Here is a 25,520-nt window from a genome sequence, read left to right as displayed (position 1 = left end):
CTTTCTTTCTTTTTAAATTAATTAATTAATTTAATTTATTTTTTATTTTTGGCTGCGTTTGGGTCTTTGTTGTTGCACACGGGCTGTCTCTAGTTGCAGTGAGCGGGCGCTACTCTTCATTGTGGTGCATGGGCTTCTCATTGCGTTGGCTTCTCTTGTTGCAGAGCACGGGCTTTAGGTGTGCAGGCTTCAGTAGTTGTGGCTCACAGGCTGTAGAGCACAGGCTCAGTAGTTGTGGTGCACAGGCTTAGTTGCTCCACGGCATGTGGGATCTTCCTGGACCAGGGCTCGAACCCATGTCCCTTGCATTGGCAGGCAGATTCTTAACCACTGCGCCACCAGGGAAGCCGTGGCTCCATTTTCTTCTGGGTAAAACAATGAGTGTTTACTGTTGACCAGAGAAAGCTTAAGAGGTGCCCCAGGGTGTGTTACTACTAATCAAAAAAATGTTTATAGGTGTTTTTTGGGCCAGAGTCATTTGGGAAATACATTGGTTGTTTTAAGGGCTGTCATAGAAGTCTGGCCTCATAGGCTGCTGTAGGGCAGGAGGAGATCCTTGTGGAAGGTGCGATATTGATCTTAGTGACTGGTGGGCAGAGCCTGGGAGTGGTACCTGGGCACTGCTCCTATGAGGGTTAGTTTGTGAAACACAAGTGGTCGTTTCTCCCAACTAACCCCTGCTCTGAGGACAGACCCAGCCCAGGAGAATCGTTTAGGGGACGGGGACCAGGGAGATGTGCTGGGGGTTCGAAAAGCTAACCACCTCCCTTCCCTCCATCTCATCATCACCTAATTTCTCTGTCTTTTCTTCCCAATTTATAAAGTAGAAGGAAAAATAATAATTGGGTGGTTCTTAAGTGTTGGTGTGCCTGAAGTGTGCTTTAGGATACTGTTAAAATGCAGTTTTCTGGACGCATAATTTGATCTGGAGGGTGAGGTAAGGACCTCTTGGTCACTCCGCTTTTCTTGGGTCTCCGCTTTCAAAGCCCTCTCTTATTCCTCGTTGTGTTTGAGTCCCACGCCAACCCATTTAAGTTAGTATCTTCTGTTATTTCTTTTACAATTAATACAGAGATAACGAGGGTGGCTGCACAGGCATCTCTAAGGTGGCCCCAGTGATGTCCCCCCTCCAGCTGTTCACACGATCCTTCTCCTTGGGGAAAGATGGAGTATGGTAACAGGGGTGGATGGAGTGTTACTGGGAGGTTAGGTTACGGCAGACTGTGGCTTCTTAGTGCTCTTGGGCTCCCTGTCTCTTGGGTGACCTGCTGCCATGCTGTGAGCATTCTCAGGCAGCCTGTGGAGAATCCCCATCACCAGGAGCCGTGCCACCAAGGCCAGCGACAGCCATGTGACTGAACTGGAAAGTAGATTCTCCAGCAAATCCCAACTCCCCTTTACTACAATTTCATGAGCTTCATGAACTTCTCAATTTGATTCAGAGGCGCCCAGTTAAGCAGTGCCTGGACCCCAGACCCACAGAAACTGTGAGATAGTAAACAGTTTCTGCCTCTAGGTTTGGAGCTAATTTGTTTCCAACAATAGATACCTAATTCAGTGGCAAAAGCTAGGAGAGCCATGGACCAAAAAAAGACTTGGCCACTTTTACTGCCACTTTGCCTCAGGCTGGAGTTGGTCCCCTTTCTCAAAAATAGGTTCAATGTTAATATGGACACTAGTATATGTGTCTTTCCTTTTGTTTCTAAACCACTTCACTTCTATCCTCCTGCAACTGCCTGAAACCTGTAGCAATAATGCTAACAGCAGTCACCATCTGGAACTGCGTCTGTGAGGTTTCCACGCCTTCTTGTGTATGACCGGCAGATGCCCTTTCTGTGTAGTGAAGCCCACTGGCTGGCATCTGTCCCCTTCCTGCCCTCGGGGGGCGGGGTGCTGCCCAGTGCTGGCTGCCAGCGGGCCTGGTGGCCAAGCACCTACATCCCAAGCTGGCCAGGTGTCTTGGTTGTGATGTCTGTGAGCTGCTCATGAACTTGGAGCTCACGGGCCACAGTCTCCTAGGAAACACTGCTCTGAGACCAGGGGATGGAGGAGATGTGGGCAAGATGCCTGCAAAGTCCGCCTCACGCCAGCTCAGGACTGGGAAAGAATAAAATTCCTGTGTGGAACAAACAAGGGCTTCTGGTGCTGGAATGTTTGGTGCCTGGGGCTTTGCTGGCTGAAGCTGTGAACAGAGGAGCGATCAGTCTTCAGGGAAACTCTGCCTTTCCCTTCAGCATCTTTGCCCCTGGGACCCTGTCTCCCCTAGTGCCCAGCGCCCCATGCAGCTCCCCAGGCTTCCAGAGTCTCTGCACCCCTTCCCCACACACAGCACCCCTCAGGCTCAGCCAGGCCAGCACCGTTCTTCTCCTCCACCCAGATTATCAGTTACTGTCCCATGAGCTAGCTGCCTGTTTTCTGTTAGGAACCAACAAATCCCTAATGGAGTTGTTCCCCTTACTTGAAGGTTTCACAGACAGGATAATGTCCAGAAACCAGTTCGTGATCTAATAATGGGTTGCTAACTTATTTTGTCAATACATTCAAAAACGCTAACATCTCTGGTGACTATCATCTCTTAGAAGAACGGACATTTTAGTATCAAAAGGAAACTGTTCTTTCAGTAATTCTGTTGAAAGGAGTGCCCTTTTAATATCAAAGGAGGCACACACACAAAGCAGGGATAATTTAATGCTTCAAATATATAAAGAGCATAAATTCAGAATCAAGGATATCTTTAAACATTTTTTTAATTTAAATTTTATTTTATATTGGAGTATAGTTGATTTATAATGTTGTGTTAGTTTCAGGTGTACAGCAAAGTGATTCAGTTATACATATACATATATCAACTCTTCTTCAGATTCTTTTCCCCTGTAGGTTATTACAGAATATTGAGTAGAGTTCCCTGTGCTATACAGTAGGTCCTTGTTGATGATCTGTTTTATATATAGTAGTGTGTATATGTTAATCCCAAGCTCCTAATTTATCCCCCTCCCACCTTTCCCCTTTGGTAACCATAAGTTTGTATCAAGGATAACTTCTTAAATTGAATAAATGTTTCCGTGAAAAACTCAGTGTATTTCTCTCTCTCTCTCTGTCTTGCCCTCCCCGTCCTTCCCTCTCTCCCCCTCTCCCTCTGTTTCTATTTTCTTTTCTTTCTTTCCCTCATTGGCGTGGATTCTTGGTTTGGTGTCTTTTCAGAAAGTCTTTTCTGGTGCCTGCTTAGAGGCAGAAATTCAGGTTAAAAAAAAAGCTAGCTATGTGTCACACCTCCCAGATGATAAGGGTTAAGTCCATTAACATGTATTTGGTCTTCAGAAGTCCCTTAGATAGATCTAGTGGTGGGAATTTATTACAGTCATGAGGAGGTTTGACCTTTCTGTAAATTTCTGGAAAAAAAATAAGGCGCTTCCTGTAGTGAACTTAGAGGATCAGTTCCAATTGCCCAGAGCTATTTATCCAAAGCCACAGGTTTTCCACACTTCCCAGTTCCCCGAGCCCTTCAGCTGTGAGCGCAGCTGCCCTGGAATTCCTCGTCCTAAAACCGCAACCTGGATTGTGTGCGTTGGGCCACTAGCCTAGTCTTTGGCTCAAGGCACTTCTTGAAACGAGCCAGTTATTCATGTTTTCAAATAAAAATCGCCAGCCTTCTGCCAGTTATTCTAAGCAAATTCAGGAGGACTGAATTTCGCCTGAAGCACTGATTCGTAACGAAACTCTGCCATCGTAAATACGTGAGGTTACATAGATATAAATCTGAAGACATTCGAAACGGAGGGAACGCCACCAGCTTCGCTTCCCAGACGGCGGTGACCCAGCAGCCCTTCAGCTACCGTTCATCTGCTGGACTGTGAGCGGCGGGGAGCTGTTCGAAGTGGTGCTTCTCCCACTCGCTCCCTTCCAGCGCCCCCTGGTGGAAACCCGTCCCCAAGCCGAGCCCTGCTGCAGCCACGCACACAAGCAGAAGGCTGTTAGGAGACCTGCATGGGTGGGAGAAGGGGGAAGCAAGCCTTCCCAGGAGAGTAAGCGAACACTAAATAAAATAAGAGGTTCGACTCCCTTACCCATGAGGGACGTGCCAGTTCCTAAAGGTCACGGAGATTACGCCGGGATGTGATGCCCTTTTCCTGATTTGCTGGTACAAGATAGATAATTAAAGGTATTTGCTGGGGAATAAGAAGCAGATGAAAAGAATAGCGCAGATGTAAGCCTGGGAGGGGAAGCTCTGGCTTCTTCCTGCGTTAATCCTCAACACCGAATATAACCTTCTAGCAGGCAAATAGTCATTGCCCGTCTCTGGGGCATTTTAGATTGTCTCTGGCAAAGACCAGATATGCATGAGTTTCTGCCTTCATTGGGGATTTTATAAAGGCGAAAAAGGGCTTTCTCTCTGCAGGTTACTGAGAAAAGCAATTCAAAGAATGGCTTCTGTAACCACAGCAGGCGTGTGGCAGTGACTCTCCATTTACCCACTCACCTGGAAGACCTGTGATGCTGTAAATAGAAAATGACCACAAATCTAATAATCATTGCTATCTGCTTTGGCATGAATCATTACTTCAGTCTGTAAATAAAGAGGCCTAGTGTCTTGAAGAGTCAAGCCAAGCAAGGAACACCAGGAAGCTGTTTGGCTTTCCCAACTTGTTTTTCACTCACTCATCAATTATTTATTGGGCAGCGACTAGTTGCTAGCAACTGTGCTGGGCAGAACTGAACCATAAACAAGGCAGAGGTTGTCCTCGCTGCTCACAGCTATTCTTGGTCTTCAGGGGAGATAGAACAAAACCGTGTCATAATTGAAGCTGTGGCAGATTAGTACCCTTATTTGAAGGCAGCTGTCTTTGCTACTGAGTGAGGACAAATAAATACTTCTGAAAAAACTTCCTCCTACATTCCAGGCTGCAGAAGAGAGTAAAGATAACCGAGAGATTGCTGTTGGATTTGTAGTCCACTCTGTTGGTGTGTAGTCATGGATGGTAAATTCAGCGAAGGCGGGGGGGAGCCTTTTCCTAGTCTCCAGATATCATTCCTGCTGGCAAATACCAGCAGTTTCTCTTTGAAAGTTCTATATGTTTAATTTAAGGTATAATAATGGTTAATTTTATGGGTCAACTTGGCTGGGCCATGATGCCTAGGTAGTGGGTTAAATGTTCCTGTGGATGTTTCAGTGAAGATATTTTTTGTGTGAGATTAACACTTAAATCAGTGGATCTTTAGGAAAGCAGATTACCAAGACATAATGTGGGTGGGCCTCATCTAATCAGTTGAAGGCCTTAATAAACCAAAGACTGACCTCCACTAAGCAAGAAAACATTCGGCCAGCAGACTGCCTTTGGACTCAAACTGCAGCTCTTCCCTGAGTCGCCAGCCCACCCCGTCAGAGTTTGGACTCACCAGCCCTCACAATTGTGTGAGCCAATTCCTTAAGTCAGTTTATCTTGCTCTCTCTCTGATCACGCTGACAAATACAGTTGTCATGCTTACAGATATGAAAACGCCTTTAAAAGAAGCACTGCCGTACATGTTTACTGTTATATCAGTTTACTATCATATCATTTTCACCTTGCCAAGACTAAGCTTCAGAGCACCTCCGGAGAGCTGTGTTGATAGTGGAGAGAGGATCCCTTAGAGTCCTGAGCGGGGTGAACAGGGGTAGAGAATGGGCTCGGAACACAGGAGTTGTGGGGTTGAAGGTCAGCTTTGGTTTACTTGACCTTCTTCCCATTTTGTCTTCAGAGGGAGGACCATAGTGTGCTTCTATCTGTTTACCTCAAATCTGCTCTTTGAATACACAATACATACTTGCTGAATGAATTCTAGGGAACTGAGTGAGGGAAAAGGTTGGACATTAAATGAGCAACTGCTCTGTCCTAGACATTTCATCTCTGCTGTCTTACGCAATCTTCTCATCCACAAGGACTGTCTCATTATTATGCTCGTGGACTCAGCCAAGCTCTGTGGACTTAAATTCAATCTCAGCTGCTTTTTTAGGTATGTAGCTTTGGACAAATGACTGAACCTGTCTGTTACTCAATTTCTTCATCTGTGAAATGGGGATAATTACAGGACCTATTTCAGTGTGTAGGGAGTGAGTTAGTATAGGATAGTAAGATCTTCCTGTAGTCCCGCCATATGGTAAATGCTTTGTTCGTAGCAGTGGGGAACTGCCTTTCCTAGAAGGTAGGTTTTATTTCTATCATTTTCCAGATGAGGCTCCTGAGTAATTGCCCCAAATCATATTGTCGCTACAAGAAAATGGAGTCGTGATTTGACTTCAGGTTACCCTGACCCTAGTGACTGCTCAACCCCACATGCTGTCCTTATACAGAAAAAAGAACATTTGAACACCGGGTTTTAACCATTTCATTTAGCATCTCGTGGATTGATGCTTTATTTTGGATAAGCTGCCACTGCTTTTTCTCCTTCCCACCTCCTCCTCCTCCTCCCTCTCTTCCTTCTTTTTTTTTTTTTTTTTTGCGGTACACGGGCCTCTCACTGTTGTGGCCTCTCCCGTTGCGGAGCACAGGCTCTGGACGCGCAGGCTCAGCGGCCATGGCTCACGGGCCCAGCCGCTCCGTGGCATGTGGGATCTTTCCGGACCGGGGCACAAACCCGCATCCCCTGCATCGGCACGCAGACTCTCAGCCACTGCGCCACCAGCGAAGCCCCCTTCTTCTTTTTTACTATACCTGGAACAAAAGGTTAGACTTATGACCTACTACAAGCTCCGGAAGCTGTCTTCTTCAACTTTACTGTTCTACTTAGTCAAAAGGACGTGGTCAACCTAGCTTGCTCTGCGGCCGGCCAGCGTCGAGCTGTGAGATTGCATGTGGCAGAATGAGTTACTGACAAATAGAGCCTAAGTGTAATGTGATGGTGTAGATATTGGGGAGGCGTTATTTAACAGCTATCTATTGAGTTCTTGCTCTGTACCAGGCTCTCATGCTGGATGCTATGGACAAGACAAAAAACCATGAGACTCAGACCGTGAAATTGAAGAGTTCACAATCTAGCTCAGTGGTTCTTAACAAGGGGTGATTTTTGCCCACAGGGGACATCTGACAATTCCTGGAAACATTTTGGTCTTCACACCTGGGTGTGGGAGGTGGGTATCAGAGGAGTGAGGTGCTGTTGGTACTGACATCTAGTGCACAGGGGCCAGGGATGTTGCTCAACATACTGTAATACACAGGACAGCTCCCGCAGCAAAGCACTCATCACTCTAAGGTGTCAGTAGTGGTGAGATTGAGAAGCCCTGTGAGAGATGAAGGCTACACAAGGAAAAGTAAATAACCATTGAAGATGGTACCTAATTATGAGCCACAGAGCAAGACAGATAACAGTGCTTTGGGAGCCGAAGGAAGATTAGGTGGGAGTGGATTGCAGTGGAAGCCATTTTTAAGCTGGGGACAGAAATGTGCAAGGTGTCTGTGAGAACAGTGAACAGAAGAATAGAAGCTGGTGTAATAGGAATTGGTGAACACTAAGCGTCAGGGTGGGGCTGGCCAGATTACGGAAGGCCTCGGAAATAAGGAAAGATATAATCTTGTTGCCATATGTAATTGAGAGTCTATTTTATTTTATTAATTTAATTAAAGGAGTGAAGGAGTGGAGAGAGTAGGGAGGGCTGACAGCTGGGGGAAGAATGGTCCAGGCAGAACAAAAGCGAAGAGCCTTGGGTGAGAGCAGTCCTGGTCCAGAAGCACTGCGCGGGCAGTGTGGATGGGGTGAAATGAGCACAAGCACATTGGAGAGAAGGTGAGAGGTACCAGGAGGCCAGGTCGTGGACGGTTTAAGGACGATTGTGAGAAAATTGGCTGTAACGCACAGTGAAATGGAGAGCCATTGTGGGTTTGTGAGACAAAGAGTAGCATGATCTGACCTAGGTTCTAAATTAATTACTGTGGCAGCTGAAAAATAAGCCATAAAGGGTGGGGGGGATGGGATTAAGTGTAGAAGCAGAAAGAAGTTAGGAGGCTATTGGTACCAGATAATGGAGACTTAGACCTTGGTAGTCACAGAAGGGTGGGGAAAAGCAGTAACATTCTGTGTGTGTGTGAGTTTTGTGGTGAAATGTAATTAACATAAAATTTACCATTTTAACCATTTGTAAATGGAGAGTCCAGGAGCATGAAGTCCAAGCACATTATTGTACAGTCATCACCATTACTCATCTCCAGAACTTTTTCGTCTTCTCAAGCAGAAACTCTTGGATACGTTTTTTGTGTGTGTGGTACGTGGGCCTCTCACTGCTGTGGCCTCTCCCGTTGCGGAGCACAGGCTCCAGACATGCAGGCTTAGCGGCCATGGCTCACGGGCCCAGCCGCTTCGCGGCACGTGGGATCTTCCCGGACCGGGGCACGAACCTGTGTCCCCTGCATCGGCAGGCAGACTCTCAACCACTGCGCCACCAGGGAAGCCCTTGGATACATTTTTAAGGAAGAGTCAGCATGCTCTCCTGATGGATTGGACTGGGTGTGAGAGAAAGAGAGGAGTCAAAGATAACTCCAAGATCATTGGCCTGAGCAACTGGAAAAATGGAGTTGCTCTTGACAAGATGGAGAAGAGTAGATAGACGAGTTTGGGGAGGAAGAAGAGAGGAGTTCAGATTTCTTCCTGTGAATTCGAGGTGTCCACTAGACATCCAAGTGGAGAATTTGAGAGTGCCTTTGGCTATGCAAGTCTGAAATTCATGGGAACTGGGGTAGAGGTGTACATTTGGGTGTCATCAGCAGATAGATGGCTTTTAAGACACAGGAAGGAATGAGATAATCAAGCGAGTGAATAAGGCAGAGTAAAGAAGAAATCAAAAGCTTTGGGGCAGCCTAGCATTAGATCCAGTCTAAGAAGTTAGCAGGGAGGAGAAGAAAGCAGTAAAGGAGAGTGAGAAGAAGGAAGACCAGTAGGACATAGTGTCAAATGCTGCTGAGAGCACAGGTAAGATGAGGCCTTAGAATTGACCATTGTTTATAGCAGTGCATAGGACCCTGGTGACCCTAACAAGAGCAGTTTGGGGAAGTAGTAGGATCAAAAGCTTGACTGGGATGGGTTAAGAGAAAGCGGGAGGGAAAGAATTGGAGGCAGCAAATAAAGACTGCTAATTACTATAAATGGGGAGCAAAGCTGATGGAAGAAATAAGATCAAGGGTAATTTGTTGTTTTGTTTTTAAGGGGTGAAGTAGCCGTATACTTCTATGCTATTGGGAAGGATCCAGTAGAGAGGGGGAAAATGGTGATGTAGAAGAGGGAAGGAGTATTTAAAAATTTTTGAATCTAAATACCTCTACATGGGACTTTGACACAGCATTTTGCCACAGTCCATACCATACTCTGCTTGCTTCTCTCACTTGTATAACCTACACTGGACTTCACATTTCTTGGCCTGGATGGATGCATATCTGTACGGGGCTCTAAGGCAACACTGGAATAAATCGGTAAGGATGCAAATTAGAACCACTCCTGCCAAGGTAGACAGAGCCCCCAAGTGCTAACGTACCCTGTTTGGGGGGCGTGTTTTTGGCAATTGGCTCATGCAGAGGCCACCAGATGAAAACTGACAGTCAGAAGCAGTTGAGATCCAAAAGCCTAATAATACACCATGTAGTGAAGGTTTGCGGAACTCTGTTTTGGTCCCTGGAAATCAAATTTGTGTTTCTTGGTGCAGGCTAAGGAAGAAAGTTATTAAATCAGGGGTGAGTGATCTCACAGCAGTGGGAGCAAAAGTGAATCTTTGCCTGGGCTTGGACTGGAATTGTATCTCCAGAGTAGAAATGAGATGTTTACCCCTGGACACCACCAGAGTGTCTGTAGCCCAAACATTGAATAACGGCAGTATCCAAACCGGAGAAAGGCAAGGAACTAATGCATGACTCTAGGTTTTGAAGGTGAAAGGCAAAGGAACCAGTATATATTGATTACTATGTTGGATATCTTTATTCTTATCCACCCTATTCTACCCTGGAAGGATGACCTGTGGGGATTAAACGTGGAAGCCAGCCTCCATCGTGGCTCAGTGAGCCCGGCCTCTTGGTATTCATTCTTCTCCACCTTGCACTCTATCCTGGAAAAGGAATCTGTAGGGCTGTTCGGCATGCTTCTGAGCTCTCTGGCTTCTGCTTACACTACACCCATGGGGAGCCCTGGAAGGAAGCTGTGGTGAGGTTACCTTGCACTGGCTGTGTCCCTCTACAGCAGATCATTGCTCCTGTAAAATGGTCTCTGCTCTACTTAACTCTCTCACTTTCCTGGGCCTTTTGGACATGGGGATGGTGACAGTTCCACTATTGCTGGACCCAGGCGTCTGCACATTCTTTATCGTTACCTTACCCCCTTCTGCACCTTTGTAATTAGTCTCTTTGTAAATAAACCCTTCTAAAAGTATTCTAATTTAAGTATGTCTTGTTTTATATTATAGGCCTGATTGATACCATAATTGGCATCATAAGTGGCTCTAGGAAACAGAGTCAAAATTGGATCTGGGATTTATTTGGTCATATAGTTAGAGGTCCAGGCATAGCCTTATTGCTGGGAGAAATAACTCAATTTTCCATTACTCCAGTTATCATTGGTGGTAGCCTGGGATGAAGGGCAAAATGTTGGCTATATGGAGCCTCTGAAAGTCCCATTATGAGAATCACAGCACAAACCCTCAGAAACTGGGAGTAATGACTTGACCCTGTGCTGATAACTATTTTTGATTTTTTTTTTTTTTTTTTTTTGGCCGCACTGCGTGACACGCGGGATCTTAGTTCCCCAACCAGGGATCAAACCTGTGCCCCCTGCAGTGGAAGTGAGGAGACTTAACCACTGGACCGCCAGGGAAGTCCCCACTATTTTTGATTTGAAAAGTAGCTCCTGGCTTCCTTCTGGTGAAGACTGAATGCTCCAACCATGCCATGAAATGCTTATGCGATCCAAACTGAGTGAGCCTGTCATGAGCTGAGTGTTATCTGACTCACTGAACCAAGAAATTGGGCATGTGTAGGAGTAATCCATAATAACATGGAAATGGTATATGTGAAAGTGGGCCCCCGTAGATCCAGAAGGCTCAAGAAACCTTCATGAGCAGGTGACATTCACATAGTACCTGTTCTTTCTGCTTCTCCTTCACCTCACACCCAAGACCTCAAGAGGAATTTCCCATCAGGCCTGATTTACAGATAGATCTGCATCCCAAACCCACATGAGCAGGAAATGAACAGCCATCATGCTACAGCCCTATTCAGAGGTAGCCTGAAAGATGGTGTTGAAATAACATTCTCCTTGAACTTCAAGAAGTACATCAGTTTATTCACTTCATTAGGGACAGTTAGTCTGAGGCATCGATCTACATTGACTCATATGCAACGGCAAAAAAGTTGCCCTGCTAGTTCAGGAACGTGGAAAGAACAAGATTGGGAGGTTGGTGAAAGATCTGGGGAGGAATGTGTTTGAAACTCTTGGAATGGGGACAAAATGAGAAGATGTAACCAGAGGTCTACAAGATGATACATTTTGTGGAGTCAGCCTTTTCTTAGTTTCATTGGTGCTGGTACAGTGGTTCTCTGAATACTCTTACCATGTGTCCCGTAATTCAGAAGCAGCTGGCTTAATAGTACAGAGGAATGGCCTGCTAAAGGCTCAATTGCTATGACACCTGGGAGACAGCATCTTGCAAAGTTGGAGTGGTGTCCTATCATATACAGTAAATGCCTTAAGCCAACAGCAAATGTGGTGTTGTTTCCGTATAGCCAGGATGTCTGAGTCTGGGAACTAAGGAGTAGAGATTGGAGTGGCCCCTATCACCACCTAATAACCCACTGGATATTGTTATTCTCTTTCCCTGTGACTTTGGGTTTGGTGAGTTTGGAGATTCTAGTGCCCGAGAGAAGAATCCTTTTGTTAGGGAACATTGGAAGTTGAGATTGCCCTCTAACCATTTTGGGATTCCTTGTATCAGCGAACTGATAGGCACAGGAAAGTGTCAGAGTAGCTGGGATGAATATCCTGATTACCAGGAATTGGTTCATTCTTCACAATGAGTACAATGAGGACTTTGAAACTCAGGGAATTCACTAGCTTCGTTTCTTAAAATTCGTAATAGTCCTGGTCAGTAGAAAACTGTAACAACCCCATTAAGACAATACCAACTAAGGACCCAAATCCCACAGGAATGAACATTTGGGCAATTCCATTAGATAAAGTACCTCCTTTGGCCAAAGTGTCGGCAGAGGCAAGGGGGCACAAGGAATGAATGGTGACAGAAGGTATCTGTGATCAGCTTAGGACTCAGGACAGCTTAAGAGGTGGGAATTGTAGCAGCTATGTCCTATGTTACTCTTCTTTTCTCCTCGTTTCCTTCCCTACCTGACTTAAGAATCCTGATGGTGGTTAATGTACTAGGTTTCCGGTAGGAATATGATCAAATTGACATCACCTGGCGATAATATGTTAGCTCTATTTCATCCCTGGTTCTGGAGGCATAGAGTGGATGCTGAGGGGTAGATTGCTCGTACCGGGTGTTTTCTGCTTGTACCCCTCTTCCATGTTCCAGGACTTTAGAGAAAATATCTAATTTAATCTCAACAACCCTATAATGATAATAGGTCTTCTTGATTACCCTCTTACTATTGATATATACCTGGCATTGTTCTGCATGCTTTATATGAATTCATTCAATTAATCCTCATAGTAGCCTTACATGCCTAGTGTCCTATTATTCCCATTTTACAGATGAGGAAACTTAAGCACAGAACAGTTAAGTAACTTGCCCAAATCCACAAAGTTGGAGATTAACCTCTGCCCCCTAAGGCTTCTCAAAGCAGGTAGGTATGATTATCTTGTTTTCACAGATAGGAAAATAAAGAGATAGAGAAGTAAAGGGACTTATCCCAGATATAGTCAGCGCCCTCCCCCCTCCCCGCCCCCAGCTAGAATTCATCGTTAGGTCTTTCTAACCTCAAAGGTAATGCTCATGTCTAATGTACTCTGCTTCCTTAACAGTGCTTCATTTTCAGGGGTCAGTATGAGAAAAGTGCCGCTGTGAAATGCAGATTCTATGAACATAAAACAGCTTTTGATAAATTCAAAATTTATGGTTTGAAAAAGGCAAATGGTCTAACTTAAATAAACATTAAACTTGACAGTAGAAGTGTAAGCATGACCCAGATTTACTAGATAGCTAGTGCTTTCTTTAAATATTCAGTTTATGTTTGGACCTAATCCATAGAAAATTTGAGAGCCAAAAAGGTATAAATGTATTTTGATACATAATATATGAAAATAAAATAAATATGTTAAATTACATTATTATATAATATATTAAATATATTTATATTACTTTATGTAAATATATAAAATATATATTAAAATATTTTTGAAGAAATGCAATGGACCTAATTCAAAATCCCTGCTAACAGATTTCCTAGGAGAACATTGTTTCTGGAATCATATTCTTGTGTATACTTGTCAACTGACATTAGCCCTGATCAAGGTAAAGAGGAATACAGTGGTCATTTATCATTCACAGACTGAGGAAATGCATGAAACCAGACCCAGGAACAAGAGCCTGAGAAGGGAAACCACAGTGGCCGGGGTGCCAGTAACTTCTTTTTGTGTTAGTGACAGTTTTTCATCTTCTACTAGTGAAGAAGGGCACGGTCGAGACTTTGCATATGCTTTGCAATACTTTCTGTCACCCGTACCCTCAGGGATTTCCTCCTTTGGACCAGCACCAGCAGCCTCCTCTATCCAATATCACGGACTCACGGCTTTCTAACAGTTGAGAATGATCTGCTTTTCAGATAATACCGTCCAGTCGATTTTCTGCTGTTGCTGTTCCGTGCAGAAGCGGTAAGTCTTCTTCCGAGGGCAACTTCTCGGAAATTAATTCATTCCTTTTCTCTATTGCCTGTCGAGTCTCCACATCTCTTTGTATCTGCTGTTGCCTCTGCCTGGGAAACCCTACTCCCCATTTTCTTCCTGTTGAATGGCCATTCATTTAAAGCTAGCTGTAGGTCAGGTGTCAGGTCTGTGATGCTTCCTTGATCCTCCTGGATTTAATTGCTCCTTCCATTGTGTTCCCAGAGCACGCGGCTTGGTTCTTTATTTAATACTTATTTCATGTATGCTATTTATATGTCTGTGTTTCACTCTGTAATTTTTACCTTTTAAGGGTAAGAATCCTGTCTTGTTTATTTGAGTATCTCCCCCAAACTATCAGTGCGTTTTACACTTTGGTGCCCAGCAAATGACGTATAAGGGTAAAATCCAGCGCATCATGATAATAATAAGAGCCAACATTTAATGGGAGTGTTCTATATGTCAGACTGTGCTAAGAAGTTTGCATATTTTAGCTCAAGTGACTCTCAAAACCACCCATTTTTTTTTACAATCTCCATTATACAGATGAGGAAATTGAGGCTTAGAGAGGTTACATTGCTTACCCAAGGCCACACTATGAAAATGGTAGACCTGGGATCTGAACTCATGTTCTTATTGCTACACCATGTCTACTTATAACAATAGATACCATCGAATCAGGTGATGCATGTAAAATGATAAACACTGTGCCTGACACAGAGTAAGATCTTCATTATCATGATTATAATTGTACACCCTTAATATGCACCAGACTCTGTATTGGGCACATGAGATGTTTTCTCAATTTTATTTCATAACAACTCTATACGCTCTTAGCATCTCTAGTTTCCAGATTAAAAAAAATGAAGTTCTGAGAGGTAGTACCTTGTTCAAGGAAATGGAGTTTGGAAGTCTTCTTAAAAAAAAAACAATAGGAAGGAGATTTTTCTACTAGTTTGTGATAATCTAGTAGATTCATAGATAACTTGAGTACAAATAATCATTTGTAACATGATTATTTTTCAATGTCAGACAAGTGAGGACACAAATAAGCCTTAGCAAAGATGAAGAACTTTCAGAAAAATACACGCAGCGTCGCAGACCATGGTTCAGTGAATTGCCAAGTAAGAAGCAAGTGAGTATCGTTTTGATGGGGGTGAAGGGGTAAAGGACGGTGGCATTTTTAGGGTCTGGGCCTCATGAGGTACCGTTTGCTGCCATGCCCAGAACCTAGTATCATGGTTGGCACATAATGAGTTCTCAGTAAACATTTAGTGAATCGATGTCCTAGAAGAAAGTGAAAGACAGAAACCAACCAACCAACCAACCAACAAAAACAGTTAAAATAGACTACTCTGCTATATTTTGGCAGAACTTGAAATTGGGAAAAAATGTATCCTGGCTACTGCCATTTTGAGGCCAGGATTAATTTTCAGTTCAGTGGCGGAGAATCAGTTTTCTTGGGAAGTGTGTTAAACCCAAACACAAGCTTACAGCACGCGAAAGGGAAGAGCTGTTTTTCTTTTTCCAAGAGAGAAAAATCCTTGAAGTGAAACTATTAAGGAGGAAATAAAATTTTAAGAATTGTGACATGAGAACAATTCAGTGCAATGCTGGCAAGAGAACTGGTGATCTTGAGAATTTACAAAATGATGAGTGTGTTGCTGGATCTGGAAGTTGTTCTATAGTTAGTCATTTCCTACCTTTATCCCACCTGGGCTTCTGCTTTGGTGCAGCTGGCTGGGAGAAGTGAGGGGGCAGGCAAATAGGCTCTATCCCGATTCTTTTTTAGTACAGATCACTAAAACAATAGCACAACGACTCACTCTTTAGTTTTTACAGTCCAACAGGGGCCGAGTGCAGCCATCAAAACGCAAGCCGCTGCCTCCCCTCCCACCCTCTGAGTTTGCTGAAGAGAAGATCCAAGTCAAAGCACTGTATGATTTCCTGCCCAGAGAGCCCTGTGACTTAGCCTTAAAGAGAGCAGAGGAATACCTGATCTTGGAGAAGTGTAATCCTCACTGGTGGAAGGCAAGAGACCGCTTGGGGTAAGACTGATGGCTTAGTCTTTACCAAATCTCTCATCTCTCATTCTCTGAAGACTTCTGAAGCATGACATAGACTCCGTGTAGTGGCTCATTTAATCCAGGTTCATAACTCTTCCTCGTAAATGAAACAGAAGCTGTTCCCACACCTCCCCATCTGTATGAAAGAGCATTATAGCACCGTGATTTCAGGCAGACTCTCCAAACTAGGTACACGTGGCTTTATATCCTGATGCTGCCGCGTACTGTTGTGTGTCCTTGGGCAAGTCACTTACCCTCTCTGTTTCCCTCCCTCCCTCCCTCCTTCCCTCCTTTCCTTCCTTTCTCTCTTCCTTCTCAGTTATAATTGACATATAACATTATATTAGTTTTAAGTATACAACATAATGATTCAATATTTATATATATTGTCAAATACTCACTACAAGTCTAGTTAACATTCATCACCATACATAGTTACAAGTTTTTTTTCTTGTGACGGGAACTTTTACGAACTTTTATTTATTCTCTTAGCAACTTTCAAGCATGTGATACGGTACTATTAACTGCAGTTACCATTCTATACATTATATCCCCAAGACATATTTATTCTGTAGCGGGAGTTTTATACCTTCTGATCCCCTTCACCCACTTCAGCCCCACCCACCCCTGCTTCTGGCAACCGCCAATCTGTTCTTTCTATCTATGAGCTTGTTTGTTTGTTTCTTCAATTTTTCATTTTTTAAAAGATTTCACAGGTAAGTGAGACCATATAGTATTTGTCTTTGTCTGACTTACTTCACTTAATATAGTGCTCTCCAGGTCCATCTATGTTGCTGTAAAGGAAAAGATGTTCTTCTTTTTATGGCTGAATAATATTCCATTGTAGAGATATATACCACATTTTCTTTATCCACTCATCCGTCAGTGGATACTTAGGTTGTTTCCACGTCTTGGCTATTGTAAATAGCGCTGCAATGAACATGGGGGTGCATATATCTTTTTGAGTTAGTGTTTTCATTTTCTTCAGATAAATACCTAGAAGCAGAATTGCTGGATCATATGGTAGTTCTATTTTTAATGAATTTTTGTTTCTTTAGTTGTAAAATGGGAATGATCGTTCCTACCATACAAGTTCTTATTCTAATTTATGCTTTCTTTGGCAATTTGAATTTTTTTCCTGTTAAGCTCTGAGATAGAAACAGAAACAGTATCTTATTCATTTTCATATTTCTACAATGACTAGTTTTAGAAGTAAACATTGCAATAGTTTCTGAATTAAATTGGAAAGAAAAAAGACCCTGGGATGCAATAAGACTTCTTTGTGTCCGTTGCAATAGATTGCTAATGCCAGACTGGAGTCCTGGGTAGAGAAGAATTCTGAGGAGTAGGTGAGCTTTCTGGGAAAGAATGCTGGCATTGATTTCTGATCCTTGTCAGGATTTGGAGATTGTAAGTGTCTAAGCATCAGAAGTACATACATACCTCTTTATTTATATTTTCCTGATGATTTGGCTGTGTTACCAGTTTTTGATTGAGTCTCAACATGTGATGGAGACTTTTCAGTGGGAAAAGAGGTATGATGTCCCAGTGACCACAGTAAGTTAGTAGGTTCAGGGCTGTGTAATTAGCTACTGCTGCAGGTGGCCTATTGGCATGACTCAGACTTAAAGAGAAACAACAGCAATTTTTAACTTCAAAGTTAATAACTGAATATAGTTTTTTTTTTTTTTGGATTCAAACATGATAAATAGTACCCAAATTCTGCTTTGCCACACCTCCAAACCCAGTCTCTTTCCCAAAAGGAAGCACCATTATTCATTTAGTGAGTACTTGTCCAGATCATTCTCAATGCACTCATTGAAACATATGGTATTGTTTGCAGATATAATTTAGCTAAGTCTGACCATACTTTATGCATTGCTCTGCAACTTGCTTGTATTCCTCAATAAAATGTCTTGGAGATCTTTCCATCATTTTAAATTTCAGATTTCATTGGCGAAGGTATAGGAAAAGAGAAACCCCTCCCCTGCTGATGAGTGTATAAATTGGTACATTTCCCTTCAACAGCAATTTACTGTATCTACTGAAAGATGTACATACTCCGTGACCCAGCAGTCTCCCTGCTTGGTATCTGTCTTAGAGAAGTACTTTTACTTGTACACAAGAAGGCATGTTCAAGTATTTCTTTCCAGCTTTGCTGTAATAGGGGTGTGGCTAAACTAGAATATCTATTCTGTGGAATACTCTGTGGCAATTAAAAAGAATTAAGTCAATATCTTTGTAATTGGTATGCTTTTAATCTAGTCACTATGATGTCCCAGTGATCACGTAAGTACACCTTTTCCTCTTTGCAAAGATTTTTGTCAGAAAACGTCTTAAACTATTCACATTATAAGTCAGAAACTTAGTATTTATCATGCAGAGGTTTTAGTTGAAATGAAAAAACTTTTCTTTCTTCTTTCAACAATTTAAGTAGTCAAATGAATTTGATTTTCCCCTGCATCCTTGAGGTTTTTAAAAGGATTTTTGCCACAATAATGCCACAAATGTGCCAAGCGTTTTGATTTTTGCTTTGTCTTTGTAGGAATGAAGGCTTAATTCCAAGCAACTATGTGACTGAAAACAAACCAACCAACTTAGAAATATACGAGTAAGTGTCCTCCAAAATATGTCCTACGGTTAATCTATGAAAATTAGGTACATTTGGGCAGCTTATAAGTATACATAGCGGTTTTGGTCTGTAAGACCAAAGTAAGGAAAAGAAGGTAACACGGTTGGCAGCTTTAGCCTAAGAGGTCTTTGATCCTTCTAACGGTTGATTCAGAAACTTCTTTTTCTTAAAATCACTTTTGTTTTGTACGGGCAATTAAAAAAATTTTTGACAGTGACAATGTGAAACCAAACACTCATCTTGCACTTATTTTAATACATGTCCTAAATGGAAAAGTTATTATTTAAAAAATGGGGACTTCCCTGGTGGTCCAGTGGTTAAGACTCTGCACTTACACTGCAAGGGGCATGGGTTCGATCCCTGGTCAGGGTACTAAGATCCCTCATGCCATGCAGCGTGGTCAAAACATTTAAAAAAATTAAAAATGGCATTAATTGTGCATAAATGAAATTAGACTTAATATATAGACACATTACTATATTTAGCTCATGTTTTGAAATCTTTTAGAAATCAATGAAGTTGAGAAGTAGGCTAATGTAGTTTGGAAGAACATTTGGTATGTTACTAAAGTTCTGCTTAGAAATACATTCTTGCTACCCTTATAGATTTAGAAGACGGAAATCTTAGCAGTCACTCTGCAGATCATTCTGCCCCTCATTCTGCAGATCAGAAACTATGGTTGAGATATTAAATTTATTTATTTTTGGCTGCATTGGGTCTTTGTTGCTGCGTGCGGGCTTTCTCCAATAGTGGCGAGCGGGGGCTACTCTTCGTTGCAGTGCACGGGCTTCTCACTGTGGTGGCTTCTCTTGTTGTGGAGCACGGGCTCTAGGCACGCAGGCTTCAGTAGTTGTGGCTCGCGGGCTCTAGAGAGCAGGCTCACTAGCTGTGGCGCAGGGGCCCAGTTGCTCCGTGGCATGTGAGACCTTCCTGGACCAGGGCTGGAACCCGTCTTGAACTGTGAAATGAACAGGTAAGGCATTTACAGTTTGGTCCACCTTGCCTAGTATTACAGGTGTACTACATTCATAGATACTTCAGTCCTCCAGTCAATTTATTTGTTCAGTCTTTTTTATCGTGCACTTAGGATGTACCAGATGTTAGCTGTTCCAGGCCTTGGAAACACAATACGGAATACACAGAAGCAGTCCCTGCCTTCGTGCAACTGACAGCTTCATGGGAAAATAGACATTAAACAACCCCAAATTCACAAATAAATATATCATTTTAAATTGTGGTATTATGAAGGAACAGTATGGGGCACAGGGAGAGGGAAGGGGATATAATTTAAATGAGCGTGTTGGGTGGGGAAGACCTTTCTGAGGAAGTGACTTGAGGGCTAAAGGGGGCAGGAGGGAGTTAGGGGCCGAGGGGGGAAGGAATGCTGTGTCCACATGGGCTTCTGACATTTCAGGGGCACCTTTATTCAGAGAAATATTTATGGCTACTTTGGTTTGAAATTAAATTATCAACATTACAACGTAAAACCCTGGTTTTCAGTAAGCCTTCAGATTTAACTTGTAAGTCTTGATATACTACGCATAAATCTAAAAAGGTTAAGAACAATCACCTTAATTCATACTCAACATACGAAATGTCTTTAAACAATCCATCCTATTTATAAGCTCAGTTAATTAAATTTCTGGAAACATCTAACTTGCATTGATAAACTGAATAAATTCAGTTTTCTTTTTAAGTATTGTACATCACATGCCTGACGGCAAATTTGCAATTGTAATAGCCCTTTGTAAGTCCTTACATGATCCTGGAAGTGTAATAAGTTAAACAGATATATGTGGTAAATCGAGTTCTCTTATCCATATGAATGTCATTTTAAAAATTGGTTCAATTCCCTCAAACTTCAAATAACAAGTTTAAGATTAATTTTAAATCAAAGACAAAAACCTGATATGCCAGATTCTCTTAAAATTATAGATATTTTAAATAGCAAACATTGATTACCCTGAGCTATGGAAATATGAGTCTGATTTATCTAATTGTCTCTACACTGAGTGCTTAACCTTCTCAGGGTTAGAAAGTCACTCAGTGAAGCAGATTAACCTTCTCAGACCTAATAGGGTTTCTAGGGCTAAAACTCAAGACCACAATACTGTTACTTATTGATCAGAAATCTAAGAATGGCACATGGGAGGCTTACATATATATAAGATGGTTGTACTCAACCACAGTTGGACGTACTGTGAGTCCAATCCTGGTGAGTTTGAGCCAGGATTTTTTTTAATATGTCAGTGGAAGGCCCACCACAATCCTGTGTATTGGGGCTTCTATTGAAATCATTCAATGTTAGTTTTTTTTTTAAATTTTTTAAACATTTATTTACTATTTATTTATTTATTTTTGGCTGCGTTGGGTCTTCGTTGCTGTGCGCGGGCTTTCTCTAGTTGCGGCGAGCCGGGGCTGCTCTTCGTTGCCGTGTGCAGGCCTCTCATTGCGGTGTTTTCTCTTGTTGCGGACCATGGGCTCTAGGTGCGTGGGCTTCAGCAGTTGTGGCTCACAGGCTGTAGAGCACAGGCTCAGTAGTTGTGGCACAGGGGCTTAGTTGCTCCACAGCATGTGGGATCTTCCCAGACCAGCGCTCAAACCCGTGTCCCCTGCATTGGCAGGTGGATTCTTAACCACTGCGCCACCAGGGAAGCCCCTCAATATTAGTTTTATAATCAGTGTTGTCTCAGTAAAGGAGTTACAGCCTTACCTATTTGAAAAAAACAAAACAGAACAAAAACTCTTCTAACTTTTACCAACTGATTTAAAGAGATGAAATTCTGAAATACCATGCTCCCACCTCCTCTAAATTGCATTCATCCTATCTTTTCCTGCCTTACATATATCATTATAATAATGCAGATGGAATTCTGCATTATTTTCAAGGGTCTTAAATTCATCATATACTTCTATCTGGCTCTTTTGTTACTACTTTGAAGTCATTCTAAGTGTGACTTCCACGTGGATGGATTTTTAATTTATATTTAGTCAAAATTAATATATTTATTTTATTTATCACTATAATAAATAAGTACAAAGCAACAAAATTAACACCAACACAATAGCAGGTAAAAAACACTATTTAGAAAAAAATCAATTTATGTTAATCTCTCCCCTTTCGAGTACATTATGCAGTCTTGGCTTTTTACAGCTTCAGTTATTTCAGTGAGCTATAGTCATCATTCTCCTTTTAGCACCCATATTTCAGAACTTAGCCAGTGGGGGGCCCCATTAAACTGGTTCCCTGTGTCTTTAACTCTGTCTCATTTATTTTGAAAGAATTTCTTCTTTCTACAGCAAGAGGTCTCAGACTCATCTTGAAATTCCCTTCCACAATATGAATAGTCATTAAAAAGTACTGAATGATATGCACAGTTTAACATCACAGTTACTCTTGTTTCCACTAGCAGTAAGTAGTCATATAGTCATATTACTTTGATTAGAATCATCTGTAATCATCCCCTATTCTCTGTGGTTCATCTTTTTAAAAGACTGTTTTCAATTTGAGGGCATTAGTATTTAAAGAACCTGACCATTCTAATTTAGTGGCAACTTTCTACTATTGAAGGTTAGGGGAAGTCCACATGATGAGATAGGTTCCATCCTCCAAGGCAGGTCTGAGTTTCAATCAGCCACCTTTGCGCTCCCCCCACTTGACTTACTGCATGGTTATATATGCACTCTTCCTTCCACTGTCCACAAAAATATTATTTCTGGTAAAATTAGATTAACTCCTTTTTAAAATCTTGTTTTGAAATGAAAGCTTTTCCATTTTTCTGTCTCTCGCCTTTGTTCTACCGTTTCCTCTCTCTTTCCTGTGATTTGCCTACTGATTGTGTTGTTATACCAAACCATATGTTTAAATTACAGTGTTACTTAATTACGATCACTGTGTGTAGCTCTGGTATTTTAAAGTCATTTAATGATGGCTTCATGCAGAGATAACAGCAAGGTCGGAGGCAGAAAAGGGCTTCGTGAGTTTGAGCCAGGAAAGATTCCCAATGTGGCCCAAGCTTAGTAAGCGAGGGGAAAAAGAGGACCACCATGAGGCCCGTGAGGGATTGGGGCAGGGTGATTTGTATATTGGTTGTTTACGCTATCAAACCACTGACTTTACCACAAGGTAACAAACTCAGGAGAGTCAGATAAGTTGGTGTGAGTTTTAAGTTCAGAAAGATAACATAACACATATATAAGCGTGTAAACAAGATGTTCCTGAGGGGAAAGAAATGGTTATTTTTTAGTTTGTTTAACCAAAGCTCTGTAAGGTGTTTATTGAAGATGATGACTTCCTAACCACGTACCTTTTATGGAATTTTCAGGAGGTTATATCATTCAAAATTATATACTAAGTGTGTGTCAGAAAGTTGAATGGAGATGTGATAGAATAAGTGAGATCTTGGCTTGCAATCAATAAAACTGTATTAAACTAACGGACACATTACAGTACGTTATTGTTTATCTGAGTTAAAAATCACTCCGTTTTCTAAAATCAGTTCTGGAGAAAGTTTTTAAAAATGAAGGAAATGGAGCAGCTTGGGGTTTTTTGTTTTTTTTTTTTCTGGAAAGAAATGAAACATAACATTTAAAAATTATTTTTATTACTTTTACAGGTGGTACCATAGAAATATCACCAGAAATCAGACAGAACGTCTTTTGAGACAAGAGGTAATTCAATTTATTTGTGAATAAATTTGTGAATATTTTCAAAATTTCTGAGAGAGGCACATTATAAAGACTTTACCCAACTAAAGAGTTGTATTACTCACTGGTTTTGTTTTTTTAGTTTTAAAATATTGTTACAGCTTCATCTCTACTATACATTTTTTAAGTCGTAAACTAGATATCTTTGTATCAAATCATGTTTTTCATTGATTTTCACCATAATTTCAGAAATGTCTTTCTCCTGAAATGATTCCGACTCTAACATACTAAAACTCCTTCATTCACTCTGAAGTGCATTCTGCCAGAAGGGTCTCTGTTTGGATTGCCTGTGTACCTTTGCATCAATGACAATCCAATATATAGTCTGCCCTCCTGAGCTTAGCTTAGACTCATGAAAAACACAGATATAGAAAAATACACGGGGCTGCACTTTCGTTCTTGGGAACAAAAGGAAGAGTGGAGTAGCCAAAATATCAAACTCAGATCAAAACTGCTCATCTAGGTCAAAACAAAACAAAACTGTGTATAGTTTAAATTTCCAACTGACGGTAAATATCAACTGTGGGTAAATGTACAGTCAGAACTAGAAAGTAAGTGAGAAGTATTTGTGTCATTATGACCTGGTGTCGGATGTTGAGGAAATCTAGAAATATGAGCGAGAATCAGGTCTGTATCTCAAAACTCAGTGCCAGTAATGGCTTAGGACACGGGGATGGTCCAGTTAGTAGCTGGGGGACAGGCTGAGCACGAGGGACACAGACCAGCCTCAGGTGGTGGTGGGGACAGAGGCTGGAGGTCTGGCCTGGCCTCACTGGCCGCGAGGAAATGGAGCATGGCGGCAAATGCAATATCTGCCTGGCATGGTGACATTATACATTAGTGGGTGCAGAATGGACAAAGAAGGTGTGATGACAGGCAGGCAGAAGTGGAGAAGGGAAGTCGAAAAGTAGGTCCACAGTAAGCAAGCTGGTCACAGGTAATATGGCCTGAATCTCTGGGCTGGGCAGGTCCTACGTGAGGTCCTACATCTGAGAGGAAACCAGAATGGGGCAAGTGTCTGACCTCCCTACAAAGGCTAGAATGGGGAATTTGGTAGCAAACCTTCCCATACCCACAACCCAGATATCGTAAATATCAATAGTAACATTGGGGCATAACATTCTTTAACAAAATAAGACATTACAGATACAGTTAAAGCCCACCCCCTCCCTCATCTTTCTGGTCCTCACTCACTCGGCAGAGGCAACCACAGTAGAAGGGTGTGTTCCCATTTTGTCGATGTGTTTAATTTTTTTTTTTTTTGCGGTACGCGGCCTCTCACTGTTGTGGCCTCTCCCGTTGCGGAGCACAGGCTCCGGACGCGCAGGCTCAGCGGCCATGGCTCACGGGCCCAGCCGCTCCGTGGCATGTGGGATCTTCCCGGACCGGGGCACGAACCCATGTCCCCTGCATCAGCAGGCAGACTCTCAACCACTGCGCCACCAGGGAAGCCCTAAATGTTTTAAAGATGTGCTTTTCACATTTAGATCTTTAATCTGTCTGAAGAGTGTGTATGATATTTTATTTTATTTTTTTTTCTTCGGTGCGCGGGCCTCTCACTGTTGTGGCCACTCCCGTTGCGGAGCACAGGCTCCGCACGTGCAGGCTCAGCGGCCATGGCTCACGGGCCCAGCCACTCTGCGGCATGTGGGATCTTCCCGGACCGGGGCACGAACCCGTGTCCCCTGCATCGGCAGGCGGACTCTCAACCACTGCGCCACCAGGGAAGTCCTGTGTATGATATTTTAAATATATACATATTTTTCCTCTATATCTTAAAATATTTTTTGTAATTTACATATTTTCTAATTTTTATTTTTTAAAATATGCCTGGTTTACATCCTATTTGGTTATGAGGCATTTAAAATATATTGCTTGTTTGGGTTTCCTAATATTTTATTTAGCATTTGTCCTGTCAAGTTCAAAGTTAGCCTGGCTTCTAATTTTCTGTCCTCTTTGTCTGGTTTTAGCATAAAAGTTATACTAGCATCATAAAATGAGTTGGCATGTGGGGTTTTTATCTCTTTTTCCAATCTCTGGAATTGTTATATTAGATAGAAGTTATTTGTTTCTTGAAGGTTAGATATATCTTTTGTAAAATAGTCTGGCAAGCTGCATTTTCAAACAGATAGATATTTGATTACAATTTAATTTCCTTTTCTGTTTGTGTTTTTTTTTTTTTTGTTTTTTGTTTTTTGTTTTTTTTTTGCGGTACGCGGGTCTCTCACCGCTGTGGCCTCTCCTGTTGCGGAGCACAGGCTCCGGACGCGCAGGCC

General features: G+C 42.3%; 1 protein-coding gene across 2 annotated transcripts in view; it reads left to right on the top strand.

The window, feature by feature from the left end:
• Positions 1–25,520, top strand: part of TXK (TXK tyrosine kinase) — a 74,585-nt gene that overhangs the window by 1,981 nt on the left and 47,084 nt on the right. The window contains exons 2-6 of one of the 2 annotated variants that reach the window (XM_073805230.1): positions 13,782–13,830; positions 14,872–14,974; positions 15,682–15,887; positions 18,451–18,516; positions 23,154–23,208. In XM_073805230.1, the coding sequence (XP_073661331.1) occupies positions 13,782–13,830; positions 14,872–14,974; positions 15,682–15,887; positions 18,451–18,516; positions 23,154–23,208 (479 nt within the window). Of the gene's footprint in view, positions 1–13,449; positions 13,831–14,871; positions 14,975–15,681; positions 15,888–18,450; positions 18,517–23,153; positions 23,209–25,520 lie in introns of those variants that run through there. The other variant, XM_004316326.4, reaches the window with a different exon arrangement.

The sequence above is a fragment of the Tursiops truncatus genome, chromosome 5, assembly GCF_011762595.2.
Source record: "Tursiops truncatus isolate mTurTru1 chromosome 5, mTurTru1.mat.Y, whole genome shotgun sequence".
NCBI lineage: Eukaryota > Metazoa > Chordata > Mammalia > Artiodactyla > Delphinidae > Tursiops > Tursiops truncatus.
Note: the sequence above shows the minus strand (reverse complement) of the source record. Positions and strands in the feature narration are given on the sequence as shown.